This window comes from Sebastes fasciatus, chromosome 14 (assembly GCF_043250625.1).
Source record: "Sebastes fasciatus isolate fSebFas1 chromosome 14, fSebFas1.pri, whole genome shotgun sequence".
Taxonomy (NCBI): Eukaryota; Metazoa; Chordata; class Actinopteri; order Perciformes; family Sebastidae; genus Sebastes; species Sebastes fasciatus.
Window position 1 is genome coordinate 23,804,721 of NC_133808.1, and position 21,002 is coordinate 23,825,722.

Consider the following 21,002-nt stretch of genomic DNA (forward strand, 5'->3'; position numbering starts at 1 on the left):
TCCATTTCCAAGACCGCTGTAATGTGAGTCGCCGAGTGCAAAACTGTGGTAACGCCACAGTAATGTTACACACTGTTACTTTAAAAAGAAAACAAGAACACAGGATAACATGAAACCTTACAGCTTAACATGAAAATATGAACTGATTATTGGAGTGCAATGCTGATAAAAGGAGACATGTTTTAACATGCAAGTGTGGCCTTCTGGGTGCTTTGAGAACAGCTGATTTTAGACTGGATCAGTCTACAGTCCCTACTGGATTAATGGCTTTTTTAAGTTCAAAATAAAATGTGAAAGTCCAGTGAAGAGAAGCTGCAGATGTGGGATCGGCCTCTTGTATTTTTGTTTGAAGGAATAGTTCAGATTTTTGCTGGTATTGATATGGATGCATGAACATTATCTCACTCCGCCGATCCTGTTGATGGAGATTTCTGAGCAGGAAACTGGCAGGATATTAACAGCTGCAAATGGAGGCAGTTAAACAAAAACCACAACACTCATTAAGAGCTTTGACAATAATGACAACAGGATGCAACATCTCCAACCAGATCTCTCTTTACCACCTTTTGTTTGGTTTAGTTGAATGTTTGGGGGTGTTTTTTTTTTGCTTAAATTTGGGTGAACTACTCCTTTAATTGCCAGCTTATTTTCCTTAATCATTCTGTATCTTTGACTTAGAGCTTTCACCCAATCAGTTGAGAGAGAGAGGAGAGAGAGGAGAGAGAGAGAGAGAGAGAGAGAGAGGGAGGTGTTGTTGGTGGTGGAGGCGTGGCTGGCTGGCTGGCTGGTTTCTCAGCACCGCGGACAGCTCCTCTTCTCTTGTCTCTGGACTGCAGGGAAGCGACGCTGAGACACATCTGGATGACAGAACCACATCCATCCATTAGATTGATCCGCCGTCACACAGCATCTTCTTCTTCTTCTTCTCTCCTCTTCTTCTTCTCCTCGATGGTTGTCTCGTTTTCCTTTCTGGCCTGACTGTGTGAGCCCAATCGCGTTTAACTGCATTGCCTCTGCGTCCCCTCCTCCTTCTCCTTCTCCTTCTCCTTCCTGTTACTGACAACCACAGCGCTGTCCAAAGTGCTTTCATTTTTGGAGAGGGTTGGTGGAGTGGATCGACTTGCTCCCAAGTTTCTTCTGATCTGTGTGATAATAAACCTCGCTGCTCGGCTGGCTCCACCTTGGTTATGTTGAGGGATTGTGGGATTTCTCTCCGAGCCTGGAGTGGACTTTAGGATGCAGAGTGGAAAGATGAAGTTGAGTAGTTTCCAGATGTGAGATATAGGCGAGCTGCATCTGCAAAATTGGCTGTGATCCTCACATCCAGGTGGCTCAGACGCATTGTTATTTTTGTGGACAACAGCCAAGATGAGGTGCCTCTATGACTTTTTTTTAAATTGCACGTAAAAGAGAGAGAGAACAAGAGAGTGGTTTCTTTCACCCTGCTGCTGCTGCTACTACTACTGCTGCAGGAAAGCGACGTTTTCTGTCTCCAAACGAGTCCGGCATCAGAGAGGAGACAGGGAACTCTGGGAAGACACAAAGGGAAAGCAGAGAGAGGTCCTCTTATAATATACAAAAAAAAAGCAAAAGACAGAAAATGAAGAAGTTTCGGAAGGTGTTGGACGGGTTGACCACCTCCTCTCCTGGAGGGACTATGAGTTCCCCATCGGGCGGCAGCGCGGCTGGGACTCCCACATCTGCACCAACTCCCAAGGAGATCGACATCCAGGAGACGCTAGTGTCTGAAAACTTTCAGCTGTGCAAGGTGGGTAACATAAAGATTGTTGTCCTTTAAAACCATGTAACACCTTGGGTTTCTGGCTTGCCCAAATCCTCATCAAAATGCATGTTTAGATGGTGCGTAAAAGTTGGATCTGGAGTGAGTTCAGCTGCTAGATTTGGTGTCCTGCTGTTTCTGTTTGGTGTTGAAAGTTCAGCACCACGGACAGCTCCTCGTTTGCAATTCTCCTGAGAATGGAGACAGTTTTTTTTAGAGAGAAGAATCACTAGGCAAAAGCTTGTGGCTTTTTGATTTAAGGCCTTAAATAATTGCGTTTTCAGCCATTGTGCATCTACATAATAAGGCTTACAGCAAACCCTGAGTACACGTGTGAAGCTGGCATGTGTGTGCAGTTTGGTGCTCCCACCAGTGTGCGATGGTGGAGCAGCAGCAGCAGCCATCAGCATGCTGCAGTAGCCTACACACACACACGAACATGTGATATAAACAAACCAAAAGGAAGTGGATGAATAGTAGCCTCCTCGTTGCATCAGCGAGCAGGCACAGATGGATGGTGTAGGAGAAGCGATGACATAACTGGTGTCCACTCCCTTGCATGGAGAAAAAAAAAAGTGCACAGCCCAGCCAGTGAAGGGACCCTGCAGTAGGCCTGTACTGTCCTAGCTGATGTGCTTTTCACTGAGGAGGAGGAGGGAGGGATGGATGGTTGGAGGGGGGGTGGAGGAGAGGATGGAGGGTGGGTGGGTTGGGGGTATTTATAGCAGCCACTGCCGCCCATTGCAGCCCTTTTTCTGGATGCATTTTGGAGCTGACTGCAGCGATTATTCCAAAAGAAACTGGGTGGATTTCTTTTGGATACAACTGTGAATAATTCATTGAGAAACTGGGGTTGTTTACGCAGCTTTATTATTATTGAGCAGACTGACACTATAGTGGAAGGGGGGGGTTGTGTTTTTCATTTCTGTATAGAGGAGCTAGAGGAGGAAGGAAGGAGGAGGGAGGTTGATTCACAAGCTGAAAAGGATGCTGCAGAGCACCCTCGTTCAGGCAGACATGGGAGGAGAAAGTGCTGGAAAAGAACAGCTTGATTGCCTGGTCCCATGCAGGAAGCTGCTGCTCCTTCAGTGCTTGCTTTTAAAGACACTGAATCAACTCATGAAAAAGCCATGAGTGTACAAATATAAATATGCCCTTCCGTTCCCAACCAACATGACATTTTTCTTCTCGGGGGGTGTTTGTTTGAGAGTGTGCAGCAGGTGCAGGTTGTGTGTGTGAAAGGGAGTGGGAGACAGCCAGAGAGGGAGAGGGAGAGGGAGGGAGGAGGCAGTAGAGCTGCACCTGTTATGTCTGTCAGTTGCTGTTCCTAGAGCAGACAGGGTTCAAGGTGGAACCAAGAGATTATGTGTGTGATTGATTTCGTTATATTGGCACATTTTAGCCGTTATCCTTTGCTAAAGATATGTTTTGGGTCTTAATCCCCATGGCAACCTTGTGCTTGAGTATAATAGTCACTTCAGGTATAGCTTTAAAAACTATGAAACGCTATCTGAATGTAAACGTAGAATTAAATCTGCAGTAACCTTTCAGTATATTGTAAATCAAGTGCTCTGAGAGAAAACTAGACTCCTGCACCTCCTCTTGGCTCTGTTTTCAGGCTTTAAAAAATCTAGCCTGTGACGCGGGAGACTTTGGCCAATCACAGGTCATTTCAGAGAGAAAGCGTTCCTATTGGCTGTTCATTCAACAGAGGCAGATGTCAATCACTCGCAAACTCCGATCAAATGGTTAAACTAGGCAGCGTTGATCACATATTAATCAATATTATGTTACATTAATGCCTATTTCTCTCAAATGTTTTCAGAAACATCTTGTAGTGTACTGTTTAGCTGTAAAATGAGAAAGTTTAGGACCCAGCATGCAGCCATGTTGAGATCTGTTGAGGAAATACCGAGCACCGCCCACCAGCTGAAGCACATATTATCATTTTACAGCCAAACAGTACACTACAAGATGTTTCTGAAAACATTTGAAGGGAGAAATGGGAATTATAGTAACAGAATATTGATTCATATTTGATCAGCGCTGCCTAGTTTGACTGTTTGATCAGAGTTTGCGAGTGATTGACAGCTGCTCAGAGACGGCAGGCTCCAGCTAGGCTCTGATTGGTTGTGTGCAAAAGAAGTCTGTCTTGTTATTACCTCTCTCGTCATACTGCTTTCTGATGTTATGCAAAGCAGAATATGGGATGTAGACATGCACACACAGAGACCTTAGGAACCATGTAATGTCTCCTGTGACCTTTTTCCTCATTCATTAAGCAATGAAATATGTGCATACTGTTCACAGTCAGGTTTAAAGGAAATATATGTAAATGTAGAGATGTTGGATTAAAGCGAAAAAGCACTTTCCCTTAATGTAAATCAAGGCAATCACCTATATTTCTATTGATTGCCCCAAATATTTTTAGATTGGATCTTCACGTTCTGACAGAGGTATAAATCTGTGAGCTGGTGCAGTGTGTGTGTGGGAGGGTTTTGGCATCTTGGCTAATTTCTCAAAGTTAGTCATGACTTCTGTCCTCGCTGTGCCGTGTGGGAAGATGCAACAGCTCATTTTTGTTTGGATTCTACAGCAATTTTATGTGCTTATAGTGACTAGTGCTATAGCACCAAACAGCAGAGGAAATCTCTCTCAGACTGAAGGAGTAAAGGAGGCAAACAGGAGGTACGCAGGTGGCTGACAGTCTCGTTGAATCTATAGGTTCAGTTGAGATTACAGCGAAGTGAGTTCATTTTGTGTTAGAGAGAGGAACTCGTAGAAAGAGTGTGAGAGAGGGACAGAGACTGAACTGGATTGCTTTCGGTTGGTTGGAAGTTAAATTAATTGTACCGAATGATACAATACGATGGTATTTATAAGAATGATACATTACTTTACTTCAAAATAGGGCTGTCAACAAAATTGTTTTAACGGCACTAATTTCTTTCACAAATTAATGCAATCAATCTTTCGGAGAGTGAAGATACTAGCATCATATGAAACTAAAAAACCCAAGAAATTCATGGTACCAATCATGTCATACTAGCTTGTCGCGAAGGACTCTAAATAATGATACGAAGTTGCGCTAAATTTTGGCGAGGGAAAACTGGCATGGCCATTTTCAAAGGGGTCCCTTGACCTCTGACCTCAAGATATGTGAAAGAAAATGGGTTCTATGGGTGTCATTGTTTTGTGTTGTTAATTGATTTCAGATAATAAATATACAGATACATTTGCATAAAGCAAGCATATTTTCCCACTCCCATGTTGATAAGAGTATTAAATACTTGACAAATTTCCCTTTAAGGTACATTTTGAAATGATTATATAATCATACGATTAATCGCGATTAAATATTTTAATCGATTGACAGCCCTCACTTCAAAATAATCCACAAGAAACACTCTGTTACTCTTGTGACCAAACACTACCCACCTCACCAACCCTATTATTTGTGTAATTTTAAAGTATACGATAAAGTTATTATTGTATATTAGTACAACTCTCTCCCTCAGTCAGTGTTGTGCTGGTGTTGTGATGTAAAAGAGGAGGACAGAAGAAAGGCAGGAGGCCAAATGATGGTTGAGGCCCAGCAGGTTTTATGTATTTAGTGGCTTGCATTCCCCCTAATACACGTTGACAGCTTTCAGGCTTATGGAATAGAGACAGCTCTTTTCTTTTAGGTTTCATTGTACATCGCAAAATTGCCCACAATGTGTAAAATTGTTCCTTGTCAAACACCAAAACAGAAGTGGTTCCAACACAAAACTCTTCAAACATTCATGTCCCACAAAAGTAATACATGAATAGACTGTCTAAACTAAAAACTAGAATAGAAACGGTGCTTTCGCTCTGGCTAAAACTACAGTACAGCTACCCAAACACGAGGAGCCCAAAAATGGCCTCACTCAATATTAGTTTAGCAAAGCCGCAGAGCTGACACAAGCTTGTGAACTATGTTGTGTGGCTGCAATGTCTGTATATGGAGCTTGCTGCAGACCCAAAAGGGCACAATGTGTTCTCACACACACAGTGTCTGGAGATTACAGAGACGAGACAAACTCACAGTCAGTAGCAGGTTACGAAAACACTCTGACAGTGAAGGAGTGTTTGTTATATGCAAATAACAGCTCCAAACAAAAGCTGCATGTACAAGGTTGTCTCTGAGAACTTGTCATGCCTCGGACTGGGGCGGGCTCATTCAGCGAAGGCCATATTGGGTTGTCGTACTGGTCTAACTGGGTGACCAAACCGGAGAAAACATTGCACAGTGTTGATCTGTGGTGCCACATGCTGATGACAGGATCAGGATATGGCTCAAACGGCTTGAATCATGCATCCGTTCTGTCTTGTGTGAGTGTTACAAGCTGCTGCTGATGGTTGTGTAATAATGCTTCATTCCAAAGGAGCCTCATCTGAGTGCTGTGCATACATACAGTATGTATTGTTGCTGAGCAGGTGTATCCCTTCATGGGTATTTCCAGCACTCATCATCTCAGCCTGTTTCCAGGAACATGACAGTTAACTTCATTTAGTTGTCCTGCACAATTTCCAGACGTCTAACTAGTAGAGCGCTTTTGAAAATAGGCAGAACACAAAGCTTTTAGCATGTATCTCCTCCTCAACACTCTGCAGGAACATTAGAGACCTTAGGCGGCAACTAGTGAATCCATGCCTCAGAAAATTCACGGTTTCCTGAAGGTAAAATCGGGAGGGAACAGCAGCTGAAGAGCCACATACAGTATATCCCCTTTAGGAGGTGGTGGAGACCAAAACAGAGCAAACGAAGGGTGAATATTGGACTTCTGAATCTGTATGTTTCTCTGCATCTGCTCGATGTGTAAGGCAACTGTTTGCTAACAAGTTGACCATATCAACTTAAAACCTTAAACAGTCATGCCAATGTTGTGTTCACACGTTGTTTCTGCCGCCCCCAAGTGGCCAACATTAAAAAAAATAAGGAAAATAATTTGCCATAAAAACGATGCAATTCAGCAGCACAAAATAGAGCCTTAAAAATGAGCACAGAATTAAAAAAAAATCATATCTGACACATTGTCAACAAAATATTTCAGTTATAAGCTTCGCAAAACTAGTAAGGCTATTGCACTGAACTATAAAACTGTTGTTTGTATATCTGAAAAAGAAGCTCTTCATAGTTGTAAAACCACTAACAGCCAGGTGTTTGACACTAATCACAGCCTGCGTCATTTGTATTCTGGGAAGTTTTTATCTCAGCTGACTGCATTCATATTGCATGTGCCTCTCTGTTTTTTTTTTTACCCCATCACCTTTCAAAAGTGGAGTACCGAGTATAGAATTTTAATCAATGAGGAGTGCTGGTTTCCATATTCATTTAGCCGAAGCTGTCGCTGTGAAGAACATGGCTCTAACCCCATTAAGTGAAATATCTGAATATACTCTTAGTCACGGATGAATGTAAGCGGATGTGGAAAAATATTATTTGTAAATGTTGCCGTAGTCTGACAGATGAGCACGTACTTGAATGCATCTCTGCTTTCTGACTTAAATTGCCGAAGTAGTATTAAGTATGACAGGATCCTTCAACAGTCAGGTGTACGAGGTTTTGCTGTGCTATAACAACATCACGCTTCTTTGCTTCTTAGAGAGAACAATCATTATTTGCATGACCACACGAGGTGAGTTGTCCGGAAAACATAAAACATAACTTGTGTTTGGAGAAATTAAATACGTTGTTTATTGGTGGTCTCAGGTGTCTGCAGTTGAAAATCCATGTCTGAACTCAATGAAGTGATTTTTTAAAATATATTTTGGGATCTGGAGCTTGTTAAAAGGTGCACTGAGACATCTTGACCCCATTCACATTTCTAATCTCCTTTAATAAATGATTAATCTCTAAAGGGAGAAGTATGATTACCCATAACACCCACACAATCACATTTCAAATTAGCTTCCATTGTAAAATAAAATCCTTCCTATGTCCATTAGGATAATCTGAATGATTCAGAACGACTCATTTTGTGGAAGAATTTAGTTGCTTTGTGACACATTTTTGCAGCCAGCTCTTCAGGAACAGGATGTTTTAATAGGACTAATGGACTGTACGGTGGATCCATTTGGATTCTGTAAAGCTAATGTCTATTCTTTTGTGTACAACAGTCCATTAGTATTTTTTTCAAGGATTTTGAGCTTTGGTGGCAGCGTGTATCTGGGGATGGCGATGTCAGTCAGTTGGTCGTCCACCAGTTTGGTCCAGACTGAAATATCACAGGTTTGTGAGCATGTCGTGTCTAGAAGGTAACCTGCAAACTGTGAAATCTGATCAAAGATCTGCAAAAATTTGCAATAACTCTTGATAAATCTGATCTTATTTTTTCAGTAGAATCTCCAATCACATTTTTTTCATAATATTAGTTTGTTAGATAGCCTCTTTTGTATTGTTATAATCACATCTATTTTACAAGTGAATGAATCTGGTAGAAGGAGGTGCTAATTAGTTATCTACAAGATGTAGTATTCTAGTATTCTAACCAACACTCTCAGTGCTCCCTATCTACGCTACTGTATTCAGTAGGCTATATTGATTCCTGGAGACTTGTTAATTGCTTTGCTGTTACACTAATTCACATATTTGCTCCTCAGTTTCAGACAATGGTAGTGTGAGTAAATGCCAAAATCATCAGCAGTATGTTATAAAACATTAGCCAAATGATTTTAGTGTAATTGTTCTGCTAGTCCGGTGTAGAATTTTTTTTTTTATTAAACTCACGGTTGAATCTCAGAGGTTAGCAGTTTGCTGTTCCCCCCGCCTCTTTCCTCCGGCTGGCAAAGATGACATCACCTCACTCCCTCGAAAGCGACCCCACGAGTTCTCCTGGGTGTGTGATGACTCAGTGGGTTGACTTCCAGCTAGTCTCACATTACCATGTGTCAACTGGCTGTCAGAAGCCACAGTGTGGGATCAATTAAGGAGGAGTTGATGTCAGGCGGAGAGGAGAAGCTGCTGAAAAAGCAATAGGAGAGGAGAGATGTTCAGTAAACTGTATACAAGTGAGACAAGACGTACAGTGTGTGTCTGTGTGTGTGCAGCATCCATCCAAACAAACTAAAGCTTTTTTTTCTTTTATGCTTGAGGAGTCATCTTCCTTACTCACCGTTTTATATCTTTCTGTTTTCTACAGAATTTTTTGGCTGTGTGGCATGAGTAAAAAAAATAATTATTGAAGTGTTCAAAAGAGCAGCAGTAGAGCCCACTGAGACAGAATCTGTACGGTGCTATTGTACCATATTCTACATTATTTTTTTCTGTATGTGACAGTGTGTGTTCGAGAAAGAGAAACAGCCGCCTCTTGATTTTGTGTGGGCTTCTAAAAAACTGCTTTGTCCGTTCTGTCTGGGTGACGGCAGACCGCCCGCCTCACCTCATGCTGTGCAAATATAATGGAGTGAGCTTTTCAAGCAGCCTTTCATTTCTCTCCATTTTCCATCACTTCACTCTCACGAAGTCTGTTTTCATTTTGCACGATTAAATCAACCACTGCAGTAATTCCTCTTTTGTGTGATACGTGGCTCCGTAGTGAGAGCAAAATTATTGTCAAATTTAAGTTTTATTTCTAACAGAAAACCACCGAACCTGTTTTATTTTCTTCTTTTCATCTTTAACAGTCAAATTATAACGAAGGATGTTATGAAGAAAAAGCGCTCTAGGCAACTTCTTTGTTTCTTTTTCATAACATAATTGCTTGTACTTAAGTACAATTCTGACATACTTGTATTTTACTTAAGTATTTCCATTTTCTGCTACTTAATACTTCCACTCCACTACATTTCAGAAAAATATTGTAATTTTTTACTCCACTCCATTTATTTGACAGTTATAGTTACTTTTTACAAAAAAACACATGATTTGCTTTTATGATATGATGCAATACTATACTTCAAATCTACCCAGTAGTAGTCTATTCACCTTATGCTGCCTCGCCCATTTCTTCACTTCCGGTTTTTACGCAATTGTGTAAGTTTTTTTCCGGTGTAGCGCCAGCAAAAAGAGGTTGAACTGATTTAATTTAACGTTATTATTATTGCTTTTAGTACCCAATAGTTAAACCTGCAGTGCGGACCTGTGTCTACCTCTTCTAGCAGTGAGAGTAATTGAACACTGTTGACATGTGCTTGCTTATCTACGCTGAGCGGCTGGTCTCACACAGCCAGCAGCTCCTCAAAAACATTGGCGCAAATTTCCAAATCTATTTGGTTAAACTGATCACGTATTGGAAATCTAAATGGTTACTTTCTCACCTGAAAAAAAAAACATTAAATCAGCTTTTTGGCAAGTTAATGATGATGACCATGGATGTATTAACACTGGCGACGGGTGACGCTAAGCAAAATAATGTCACTTCCGCTTTAAATGGTAGTGAGAACACAACATAACACAATGCGGAAGCACCCTAGTTCAGGCAAAGAATAAGGTGAATACAGTGAGTATATACAGTTGTCTTGAATACTGAAAGGAGCCATTCTGCATAGTAAGTTTTGCTGATAATACTTCTGTATTATTGCTTAAATAACATTTAGAATTTGGGATTTTACTTGTAATGAATTATTTTTAGACTGTGGTATTTCTACTTTTACTTAAGTAAAGTGTCTGAGTACTTCTTCGACCACTGTGTCCACATCAGTGTTCTGGGGAGAAAAGAGATTGTTGAAGTCAATCATCTAATGCACTGTTGTTCACCCACAACATCAATTGTGTACTGACTGACCATAAAAGGCAATAAATGCTTAAAATTACAGAGATGTTCTGCAAATGGTCTGCATCCTTTAACGTGTCCATCGTGTGGCTACTTGCAGAGAAACTTCTATTATTTCAGCGGTGCACATTTGCACACATTTATTGCCCTCTCTGAGCATTTTACTGTCGGAGAAAAGTATGAGGAAAAACAAACACAACGTTTTAGTGCATGACTGAGACTGCTGAGTTGAAACTTTATTATGGAAAACAAATCCACTTGGAACTGCAGTGCTGCAAAGCTGTAAACCAACTCACAGTTCCTCCCCTGCCTCTCTGAGTGGTTAGTGGATCCATCTGCTCTTAAGTGCTACTCACAAGCACTTGACAAACCTCATCTACTTGAAGTCTCTCTAGAAGTATCTAAAGGTGTATGCAGAAGCCGGAGTTGAGTTTTTTTTTTTGTTTGTTTTATAATAGAAACACAGCTTGTTAGGGGATTCAAGGCTCCTTTCTTTTTGATATTCAGGTAAAAAGTGCAGATAAGATGCCTTCCAGCAGTGTATTCAACGAGTAAGAGACAGTGTATTCAGGTGCATTTCAAGGTCAATCTAATGCATATTCAGAGATTATTCTTACTTTCTCTTTTTTTTTTTTTTATTACAGTTTTCCCTTTTTCCAGTGTTGCAGTAGACAAGATCGGCCTCGGTCTCGAGACTGGCCTCGGACAAAGAGGATTTTATTTAAAGACCACAACTGCGGGGATATCACTAAATTGTTTATTGTCTGATTTATTTGTGTCTTTATTTTGTCTTTGATTTCATAATGTGGATTCCTCTCTGTGACCATGACATTACGGTGTCGTGGGCGGCAACATGTGACGACTATTTTGTATCCAGTCCTGCTTTTTCTACGGAGCCTGAGGCATGATTCTTATGCCATGCCGGATCCACTAATATGCCTGCTGCTGTGGTTAAAAGGTTAAACCACATTATACAGTACATCCACACATGGCTGGTTTCTGACCCCGCGTCTGCATTAAAGCACGGCATGAAGCCCCAGCGTGCGATCACAACAACCACCTCCTCCGCACCCTCCAAACGGAGACGATTGCCTCGCGCTTGTATAATAGAAATAATGTGTATGTGGCTGTTCAGCCCACGCTTTCATTTGAAGAGACACATGCTTAACGTTTGACTCTTGAAGGGTTTGTGTTAAATGCTGCCACATAAAAAAATGACTATCTGTGCAGTATTTATACGTACATGTGGTTATGTATACATAATCTATACGGCATACAGTACTTTAATGCAATATAAATGCACATACATACAAGTGTCTCTCCCTCACTCCCTCTGGCCACACACAACACTGTGTAGTCTGTAGTTACTGTCATACAATTGAGCCCACCCCAGTCAGCAGAGAGGCTCATTCATTCGTTTTCATACTTCCGAGATCTCCCACTGCTTTCTCACCCCGTTCACATCCGTGTGCTGCTCTGCGTGTGCATTCATGTGCCGCGCAGCCGGCGCATGGAGGAAGTGCTTATTAGATCTGCCTCAGCCTCGTTGATGAATGGAAGTCCTTCCCTTCATCCTTTGGCTCTTCAGCGTGATAGAGAATCACACTCTGGAAACATTGAATCACTTTATCCATAGGAAAAAGACACTGAGGATAGTTTTTAATGAAAAAAAAAAAAGTTAGAAGTGTTTCTGGTTTCTTTCACATGTTTCGGTGCCACGCAATAATTCCTGTGGTGGTTCACATCACCTGTCAAGGAAACAGTGTGGGTGTTTTTCTTTGGATTTTTCTATCAATGAAGTGAGTTCCTGGAGCTGACACGTTTTAATTTGCCATGTCGGTTCTCGGTGCTCTTAAAGGCGAGACACTCCCCAGGCAAAAGCATGGTTTTTCATGCACTGGTCAATTTTGAGATTTTAGGCTATTTTGCTTCCATAGCATGTCTTCTTTCAGACTAGTGGAAGGAAAACATCCAAAATACACATTTAGGTGTTTATTTTACTTCACTTTGTCTATTTGCGTCTGTAGATTTCTCCTAAATTCACCAAAAGTTAACATTAGATAATTCCTGTCTTGGATATTTTACATACTGTATATATACATTAACATTTAACATACAATTAAAAAAAAGCTTGTAATGCAAAAAATAACTGTTTTAATGTATGTAATCAACTGGGGAAGTTTCATGGTGATATCTATTATTTAAATTTTTTACCGTATTCACCTTTAGTGTCTGCAAAATGTATGGAGTTTTACAATCCATATCTTTAAAGGCAGTTTTCTCAAAATTAGTTATTCCTCAGACTCTGAGCCAGAAATCTCCACTTCAGTAGCACTTATACACCAAACTTTCCAGTTTCATTCCTATCTATATTCTGAAGGTTTATACCGAGGGGTTTGATCATACATCATTCATAGCCTGATTTATAGAACATTTTATTCCTGAAAACACGACAGAAATGGAATTTTTTTATGGCCGTTGACAGTATTTTCTGATTTGATGGAGTGTGAGAGAGATATATCCATAATTCCCTCTTAAAAAATCTTTGGCTTCAAAATGTCAACAAAATGAAATGCAAATTTTGAACTTGGCTTTATTCAATGTATGCAAAATGTATGCAAATTAGCATAGATTTAATAAGATCATTCCTCATTTGCATATTTAAACATGTATTTTCAAAAAGCTTGTGATACAAAAAATAATTGTCTTAAAGTAAGTCATCAACTGGGGAAGTTTCATGGTGATATCTATTAGGTTTGGCCATTGTACAAATATTAATTGCAATAAAAGATTGCTCTGGACCCTGAGGTAGAGCTGATGGGTATCCGAACAATAAAATATAGATAGACCACTGGTTAGAAAAGACAGCCAAGAGTGTCTCTGATAAGACATGAATGGCATCCTGCTGTGTTGTGTAACCACTGAGTGTTTCAACCGGTTTCACACATTCACAAACCCCTGATCTCCTCTCCTACTCCTCCCCCAAACGTCTCCTCTCCTACCCACGGTCTGATTTGCCTCTTTTTTTTATTTTTTTTGGGCTGCTCCTGACTAGATCAAAGGAATTTTAGAGCAACCTCAAAATATCTCCCTTCAAACAGTGGTGGGGGAAGCCTCGTGTATCTTTGTTTGTTTGATGGGCGCTCTGACTTTCGTAACATCTCTATATATTACAATAGATGTATGTGACGGGAATACTCTACTTCTCTCACCACTACTGTCTCTCATCCTGACGGTTGGCCTGAAGGGACAGCTGCTAAAACACCTGGGCTGATGCAGACACACAATTTGTATGCACACAGGCAACACTTAACACACACAAAGGCAAACTGCATGTAACATTACATTTATTATGGTTGTGCTTTTAATCAAAGTGACTCACAATAAGTGCTTTCAACTTGAACATAATATGTACATAGAGTAACTAAAGCAGGGAGACACAAGCTTAACACACCTTTGTTCCATGCTCTTTACTTGTGGTGCCTTCAAATGAAACTCGTGAGGTTGTGTTTACAACATGGGAAGTCGTGTACACGATATGCGTGGCGTTCAAGTGGTTAAGTCGTGAGTACACCGCTGCTAAGCAACGGCAATATTAACGTTACTGTCGGCGTCTAGAAGCCACAGAGGCTTTTTAGCAAGCTAGCAATTGGGTAACATAATGCAGTAAATGCAAAGGTTCCGTTGGGAACATCAACATTTTCCGCAGACATATTATAAAATTACGAAGAAAAACAGTACACGACTAAAATGACAGTATATTAACTTATTATGCACCGAAACATTAACTTCTACGGCCTCCGCCATTTCTGACAACGTCAACAAACACGTCACAGCTCGTGAACTCCGAGCTTTCAGAAACTTTCCACTTACAAGGTCATGAATACCACAAGAGGGGGGCGTTCATATGGACTCTTCTCATGAACATGGTAAACACGACCCCATTTGAAGGCACCATTGGTCCCCAGCTGGGTTAAGAGTGTTATTTATGTTCATATGTTTCCCATCTTTAATGCAGTTAAAACAGTGTATCCACCAACATGTTTTAACTGACCAAATACTTATTCCAAAATTATGACCACTGTCCACTAAAATGGAGTGATATTGCACACTATTTCTGGTGAAATAGATCAGTATACAACGCTGGACACTGCGACGGCATAAAAATCCCTGAATGCAATGAGGTAGTGACGACAACGTTCATAAAGGACGTCGACGGACAGCTTTGTAATGTCAATAACGCTTCAATTTAACTGTAAGTATAAGATTTCACATTGCTTGGCGTGCTATATATATTTCAAATCATTTGAGACTTTGATTCTCACAAACTGGCGTTTTGGTCACATGAGGTTGGCACGTGTTACCATGGTTACACGTTTCCAGCTGGCAAGGAGGCTTTCAGTGACGACTTAAATTACTGCTCAGTGCGTCCAAAAAGATACTGTTTATTCACACAAAAGTATGTTGAACAATAGTACACATATGGAGTATGTAGTACATAGTATGCAATTTCAGACGAATTATTCCTATTTTCCCATGGCAACCTGCGACTCTCTGACCTTTAACAATTGTTAACAACAACCAATTTTTTTCTCCTTTACATCTCAAAATTGGCTGCGCTCTACCAATCATTGATACATCATTATATGGTGTGAAAATTGAATATATATATAATATATGCATATTCTTGTCATAACCATGTTTGTAACGATGATAATTGTAACACCTGCTCTAACGTCACTTACTGGGCTGTATAGCCAGATGTGCGGAGTGATTCAAACAACAGAGGACAGCTTTCTACTCTGTGATTCAGGGTTGATTTGCCCTTGTGGATTTACATAGACAGTATTGTCATGGCAACACTGAAATACTCCCATTTGAATTTGAAATACGGGTCACTTGTGGGTTGTACACCATTCATCTAGACTCATCTTTAAATATGTTAATGTTGTCCGTTTCTCAAAGTTGTGTTTTCAATAATACACAATTGCAGTTTTGAAATTGCTGAACATTGTTTTTACAAATTCTTTTATATTGAGATTAAACAGAGATTTTTACAGTGTCTTCAGTAAAGATTTATGATCATGGACGGAGAAATCAAGGACACTGTGCATCTAGGAAGGCCAGAGAGTCCATAGTACAATATTATAGCCTTTATTTTTGTTTTCTTGTGATCACACAATAATTATTTGCTACATCAACAGACCAACATTTTGTTTTCGTGGTCATGGTTCTGAGTTTCTTCTCATAACTATAAATGCACAAGATGCTGACTGCAATCAGGAAATTATCTGCGATACACATCCAACCTTTTGGGAGGATTTAAACACGTTATTAAAAGTCTTTGTAGATTGTGCCAAACGTAATGAGTGAACTGTTTCTATGAAGCAAGGCTTAATATCCCTCATTAACCAAACAAAGATCTTCTATATCTTGATAAGATAGGCTCCCTGTTTGTTCCTTCAAAACAAATTTCCAGTACCCATTATTATAGATATCTTGAAAATATTTTCACTTGCATCTTACATCAAGATAAGTAACCAAATTGATGTCTCTCATTATCATTATTATATGAACCTTTCTTAGATTGTGGATTGGTGGAAAGATTCTTGAGGAACGGTCTTATAATAATGCTCATTTCAGAAGTGTTCTTCATTGAAGTTCCATTCAAAGTCAGTGTCGCTGCTCCTTTCATCCATTAGATAATAATTTGTACCAATGTTAGCAGGAATGTTGGACTGAATTTAATAGATTTTTTGTCCCCAATAAAGTCACATTTTACACAGATACTATCCGTGCCATGAATTCACGATCATGTTTCCCCTTTATGTTCCTTTCGGCAAAAAGGAGGTTGAGTCTTTTCTCATTTATTTTATTTCTGTACTCATTCAAGTAACTTTTGGACTCAAATTTCTTTATTTATCTGGGAAACTCTTAAGATCTCTATTATAGAAAGTATCTTATTTTCAAATGCAGTGACAATGAAGTTGATAAGTAAATAAAATAGCTGTATCTTATGGGCAAACATTCACATTCACATTCACAAGGTCAGATTTCTTCCTCACAAAGTTTAATGGTCGAACTTCAGATGTTTTATGATTCTGTCTGTAAAAAACAACAAAAACAACAAAAACGGTGCCCCGCTTCCAACGTCTCATGCCTCTGGCAAGTGGAACATGCGTACGCGCATTACTTGTCCGAAAATGCTGAGAGAGCTCAGAAAGAGATGCATTACGCAAATGATCTACTGGCCGTTGTGTTATTTTTGATGCCACCGAGGGAAAAGAAGTCCTTTTGTCGATGGACAAACGTGTCTCTCAACTTCTTCACCACAGAAATGGACTGGATAGTAAAGTTATAGTAAACTTATGTTAAAGTTAGCGAGGTGTCCTAACTGCTGTTTGAAGCCAAGTAACGTTAGCTAAAGGACTGACGAGCTGCAAAGATTTTAAAGGATAGTGACTGCTCCTATTTCCATATCACCAGCTAAACGATTGAACGATATGCCCCAATAAGCTTGCTTTTAGATGTGTGATGGTTTTCAGCTAATAGCTAACCTGCTGAAGCTTATTGAACCATTACAAATAAACATAAAAAAACGGAAGCACTTGAACGCACCTGCTGTTGATTAAACAAGTAGGCCTAACAGTTAGGATATTAATTAAATGTCTATCTCACTGTAATTGAAAATAGTCGTCTCTTGATAAGGGCCCAGTAGTGAGACTGTGTGCCTGTTGTAGTCCAGAGTTAGGTTACAATATGATGATCTCTTCAACTAAAGACATCTCTGCTTTATGTCTGCTGACAGAAGCTGGCACACATAGTGCTCAATGATCACAAAAACAGTTTAAGTTATGTTGAATCGAAAAATGATTCCTCTATCTTTATAAGAAGCAAATATCTTACAACTAAGCCTGTAGCCTCCCATATTCAGTGCATTACTCTCCTTCATTTCCATTTCCATTTGCTTTTCTCTGCTGTCCATATACATGCTGCTCTCACCATGCATTATTCACCACTTGTCAGTACTCTTGCTTCAAACTGCACATCACAAGTGGCCTCTTCATCCATTCCTCCATTTATTCTTGCTCTGTGTGTGCGTGAAATGCTTCCCTTGTGATTTTGTTGTTGTGTAGATGAATGTATCCAAGCACCATCAAGGTCAGGCTGTAGAGTCTGCTCAGTGTATTACTCCTGTATCCTAGCTCTATCTCCTGAGGTCCTGCAGTGATGCTGCCATGTAGAGCTATGCACTGCCATATTGAAGGGCCGATGCTGTGAATCAATCATTACGTTGGGCCAGTTTCAACTCGCTGACTGCCTGTCTCGGCGTAGCTCTGAAGAGCTGCAGAGATAAGGGAATTACATGCCCCTACTCAGTTGTTGACATGCCCAAAAGAGTAGTGCATGATGGATTTTGCTACCTGTATCTGGTGAACAATCATCCTATATTGCCATAAATATAACAAGGGGCTACTAAGGTACACCTCTTGTCCATATTGATACGTGCAAATTCAGTTATATTTGTTTATAGATGTTTATTATTGAGGTCATAGTTAGAGGTGGTGTTGTACTGGACTACATTATACCGATAGGTGTGTCCAATTTACGTTCACAAGGGGAATATAGAAACTAGGGCTGTCAACGTTAACACGATAATGACATGTTAACGCAAAATTATTTTAATGCCACTAATTTATTTAATGCATTAACGCAACTTGCAGTTCTTAGGTTGTAACGTGCTCAGTTTTAAAGCTAGAGTGAAGATACTGGCATCATATGAATCTAGTTAAGCGAAGAGGCTAATGGCTAAAAATAGGAAACGTTGATCACCAAACAACAACAAAAATGTCCGTAAACTAGGACAAAGCATCATGATTAGGTGATAATTATAAAGCCTTAATCTACAGCTAACGTGAAATATAACAACAGTGACGTGGTGAAACTGTCAACTACAACATAGGGTAATAAAATAAAACGGTAACGTTATTGAGCAGATGGAATTGTGACAAACACATCATGATAGGAAACACAGGCAAACTGTTATAAATTAGTAGTTGTTAGTCAGAAAGTTATCTATATATTTGCTTGTCAATGTGGCACAGGAGATGTGTATATGTAATTGACCACTTATTGTTGTTATTTTGTATGTCTTGTTACGTTATGTTCTTTATTTTGCATGTTTACAGAGCGCTGACATAATGATAGTGTGACTAATCGTATCGCTTTACACGCACCATAGATTTATGCACTTGAATTGAATCACCAATCGAGTTTTGAATTTGTCCTGTAGCAAAATAATAGTGGCAGAAATACTCATAAGAAAGGGCTGAGGGCCCCGTTTCTGTTTGTGTTATGTTGCAAATCTGCTACCAGCAGGTTGGTAATCCTCTGTATCCGCTCGTGGAAAACGAAAGCGGGATGTATAAATCAGTCATCATGAATGGCCAAGGGGTGTAATCTATCACGGAGCGCGTTGCCGACGGCGGTATAACAGCCGGTAGAACTGTTCATCCAACAAAGTTATCCCACCTCTCAAAACAATACGCCATGCCAACTGCTATTTTATGGAGGACTTTACGCCTACTACGGGCTAGGTGGAAGATTTAGGTTGTAATTTATCTATTTCAGCTGGTGCAACCATTGAAATGTTAGTAGCTCATAAACTCTGACTTAAGTTAGAAAAGACATTCAAACTAAGCTACGTTTGAACTTACGCATAGCTGGTGCAATCTAGTGCAGTACTTTTTAGTAATGATGTTAACCAGCTTGTGTGTAATAAAGTTATTCTTTTTGATTTCACAGTAACTTAACAAGTAGCCTCATTTGTAGTTTCCCCGATTCATGAAAGTAATCGTTTTCAAAAAGCCTTGTGAACTCTGTGGACATGTTTTTGGCCAAGTACAGACGCAGCTCTCAGAAAGAACCTCAACTACATTACAGCCAAGTTCGGCTATGTTTTGGCTTTTTGTGAAGTTGCTCGTGCAATTATTGTTAATTGGCTTCAGCTAATATAAAGGTGACCACGTTTGTCATTTATAATTGGCAAAAGCGATGATCGGAGCTGCCTAAAGATGTGAAGCATGGCCTGCTACATATTATCCTCAACAATATACCTTAACATGCTAATAAGGAAGCATGAGGAAAGATATAATATTCAAAAAATCAGATTTGTTAGCATCATCAGCTTAGCGAATCTGGGTATGTTGACCGAAATTGTAAATAATTTTTCAGACTGAGGCACTTCATTTGTACACTTTGCGAGAAAATTGCAAACACTGTAGAGAGCTGATACTCAATATACCATATAGTAACCGTAAATGTGACTAAGCTGCACCACACTAGTGTTAAATAAGCTTTTCTACCTTTATATCAGGTATAGCAATGTTATTGGCAATTACTGTAATCACATGAAGATATATTTGAGATTTGAATGCCATATTTGACTGTGTTGATCCGTGTTTGGAGACATAGCTGCTCAATGCACGATTTGCTGGCAGTGGTAGACATGGGTGCTGCTTGCTATTTATAGAAACAAGGGGTCTAGACCAGCTCTGCAGCTGAACGCTGTGTGGAGAGAGAGAGAGAGAGAGAGAGAGAGAGAGAGAGAGAGAGAGAGAGAGAGAGAGAGAGAGAGAGAGAGAGAGAGAGAGCGCATGGTGGGTGGTGTGAGGTGGTGTTAGTCTTTGGTGGGTGGGGATGTCTGTGTGGGGTTAACTGATTAAACACCATCCTTGTGTGTGGATAAAGGTTGGGTATGTGTGGAGAAGGGGGAGAAAACAACACAACAGAGGGGAGAGAAAAGGGGAGGAGGTGGATGGAGAGAGGAGTTGATGTAATGCAGACTCTGGCAGCCATAACGCAGGTCCTTAGCAGCAGGTCAACAGTTGCTGCACGGCTGAACGTGTTTCTAAATGTAGGCTACATCTTCTCCGCTTCAACAGAATGATTATATACATTTATACATTCCTTTGTTTCCTTTGTTTCCCTTGTTCATTTTTGGGCTGTTTTTGACACAGAACTGATCACATAAGTTGTTAACCTAAAACTGTAAACAGCTACCTAATCAGACTTTATTGTTGCTGACTTTTTCATTAGGTACCTCCTATTTTAGACAATAGATAGATAGATAGATAGATAGATATATAGATATATAGATAGATAGATAGAGAGATAGAGAGAGTATGGGTGAACTATACTCCAAACACACACTGAAAGAGGGAGAGAAATGGCTTTATGGCTTTGGCCTTGAAATATAGATGGGCAGCTCCGAGATTCACCAGAGTAAATGTGTTTTTCATCCACTTCTTGGCTCTCTTGTATGTACAGTATATATGTTGGGGGTGGATCTCCTGTATCCCAGCAACAGTGTACCAGAGTTGGGCTAGAGAACCTAAATGGGCCTGGTGGCGGCTGTGGCTCAGAGGGTAGAGCAGGTTGTCCACCAATCGGAAGGTCGGTGGTTCGATCCCCGGCTGCTCCGG

At 40.2% G+C, this 21,002-nt stretch overlaps 1 protein-coding gene across 1 annotated transcript in view; it reads left to right on the forward strand.

The window, feature by feature from the left end:
• Positions 1-728: 728 nt before the first annotated feature.
• The window catches only part of LOC141782038 (syntaxin-binding protein 5-like), a 193,845-nt gene continuing 173,571 nt past the window's right edge, over positions 729-21,002 (forward strand). Inside the window, exon 1 of the mRNA XM_074658049.1 lies at positions 729-1,768. Coding sequence (XP_074514150.1) covers positions 1,601-1,768 — 168 coding nt within the window. The 5' untranslated portion in view covers positions 729-1,600. The remainder of the gene's footprint in view (positions 1,769-21,002) is intronic.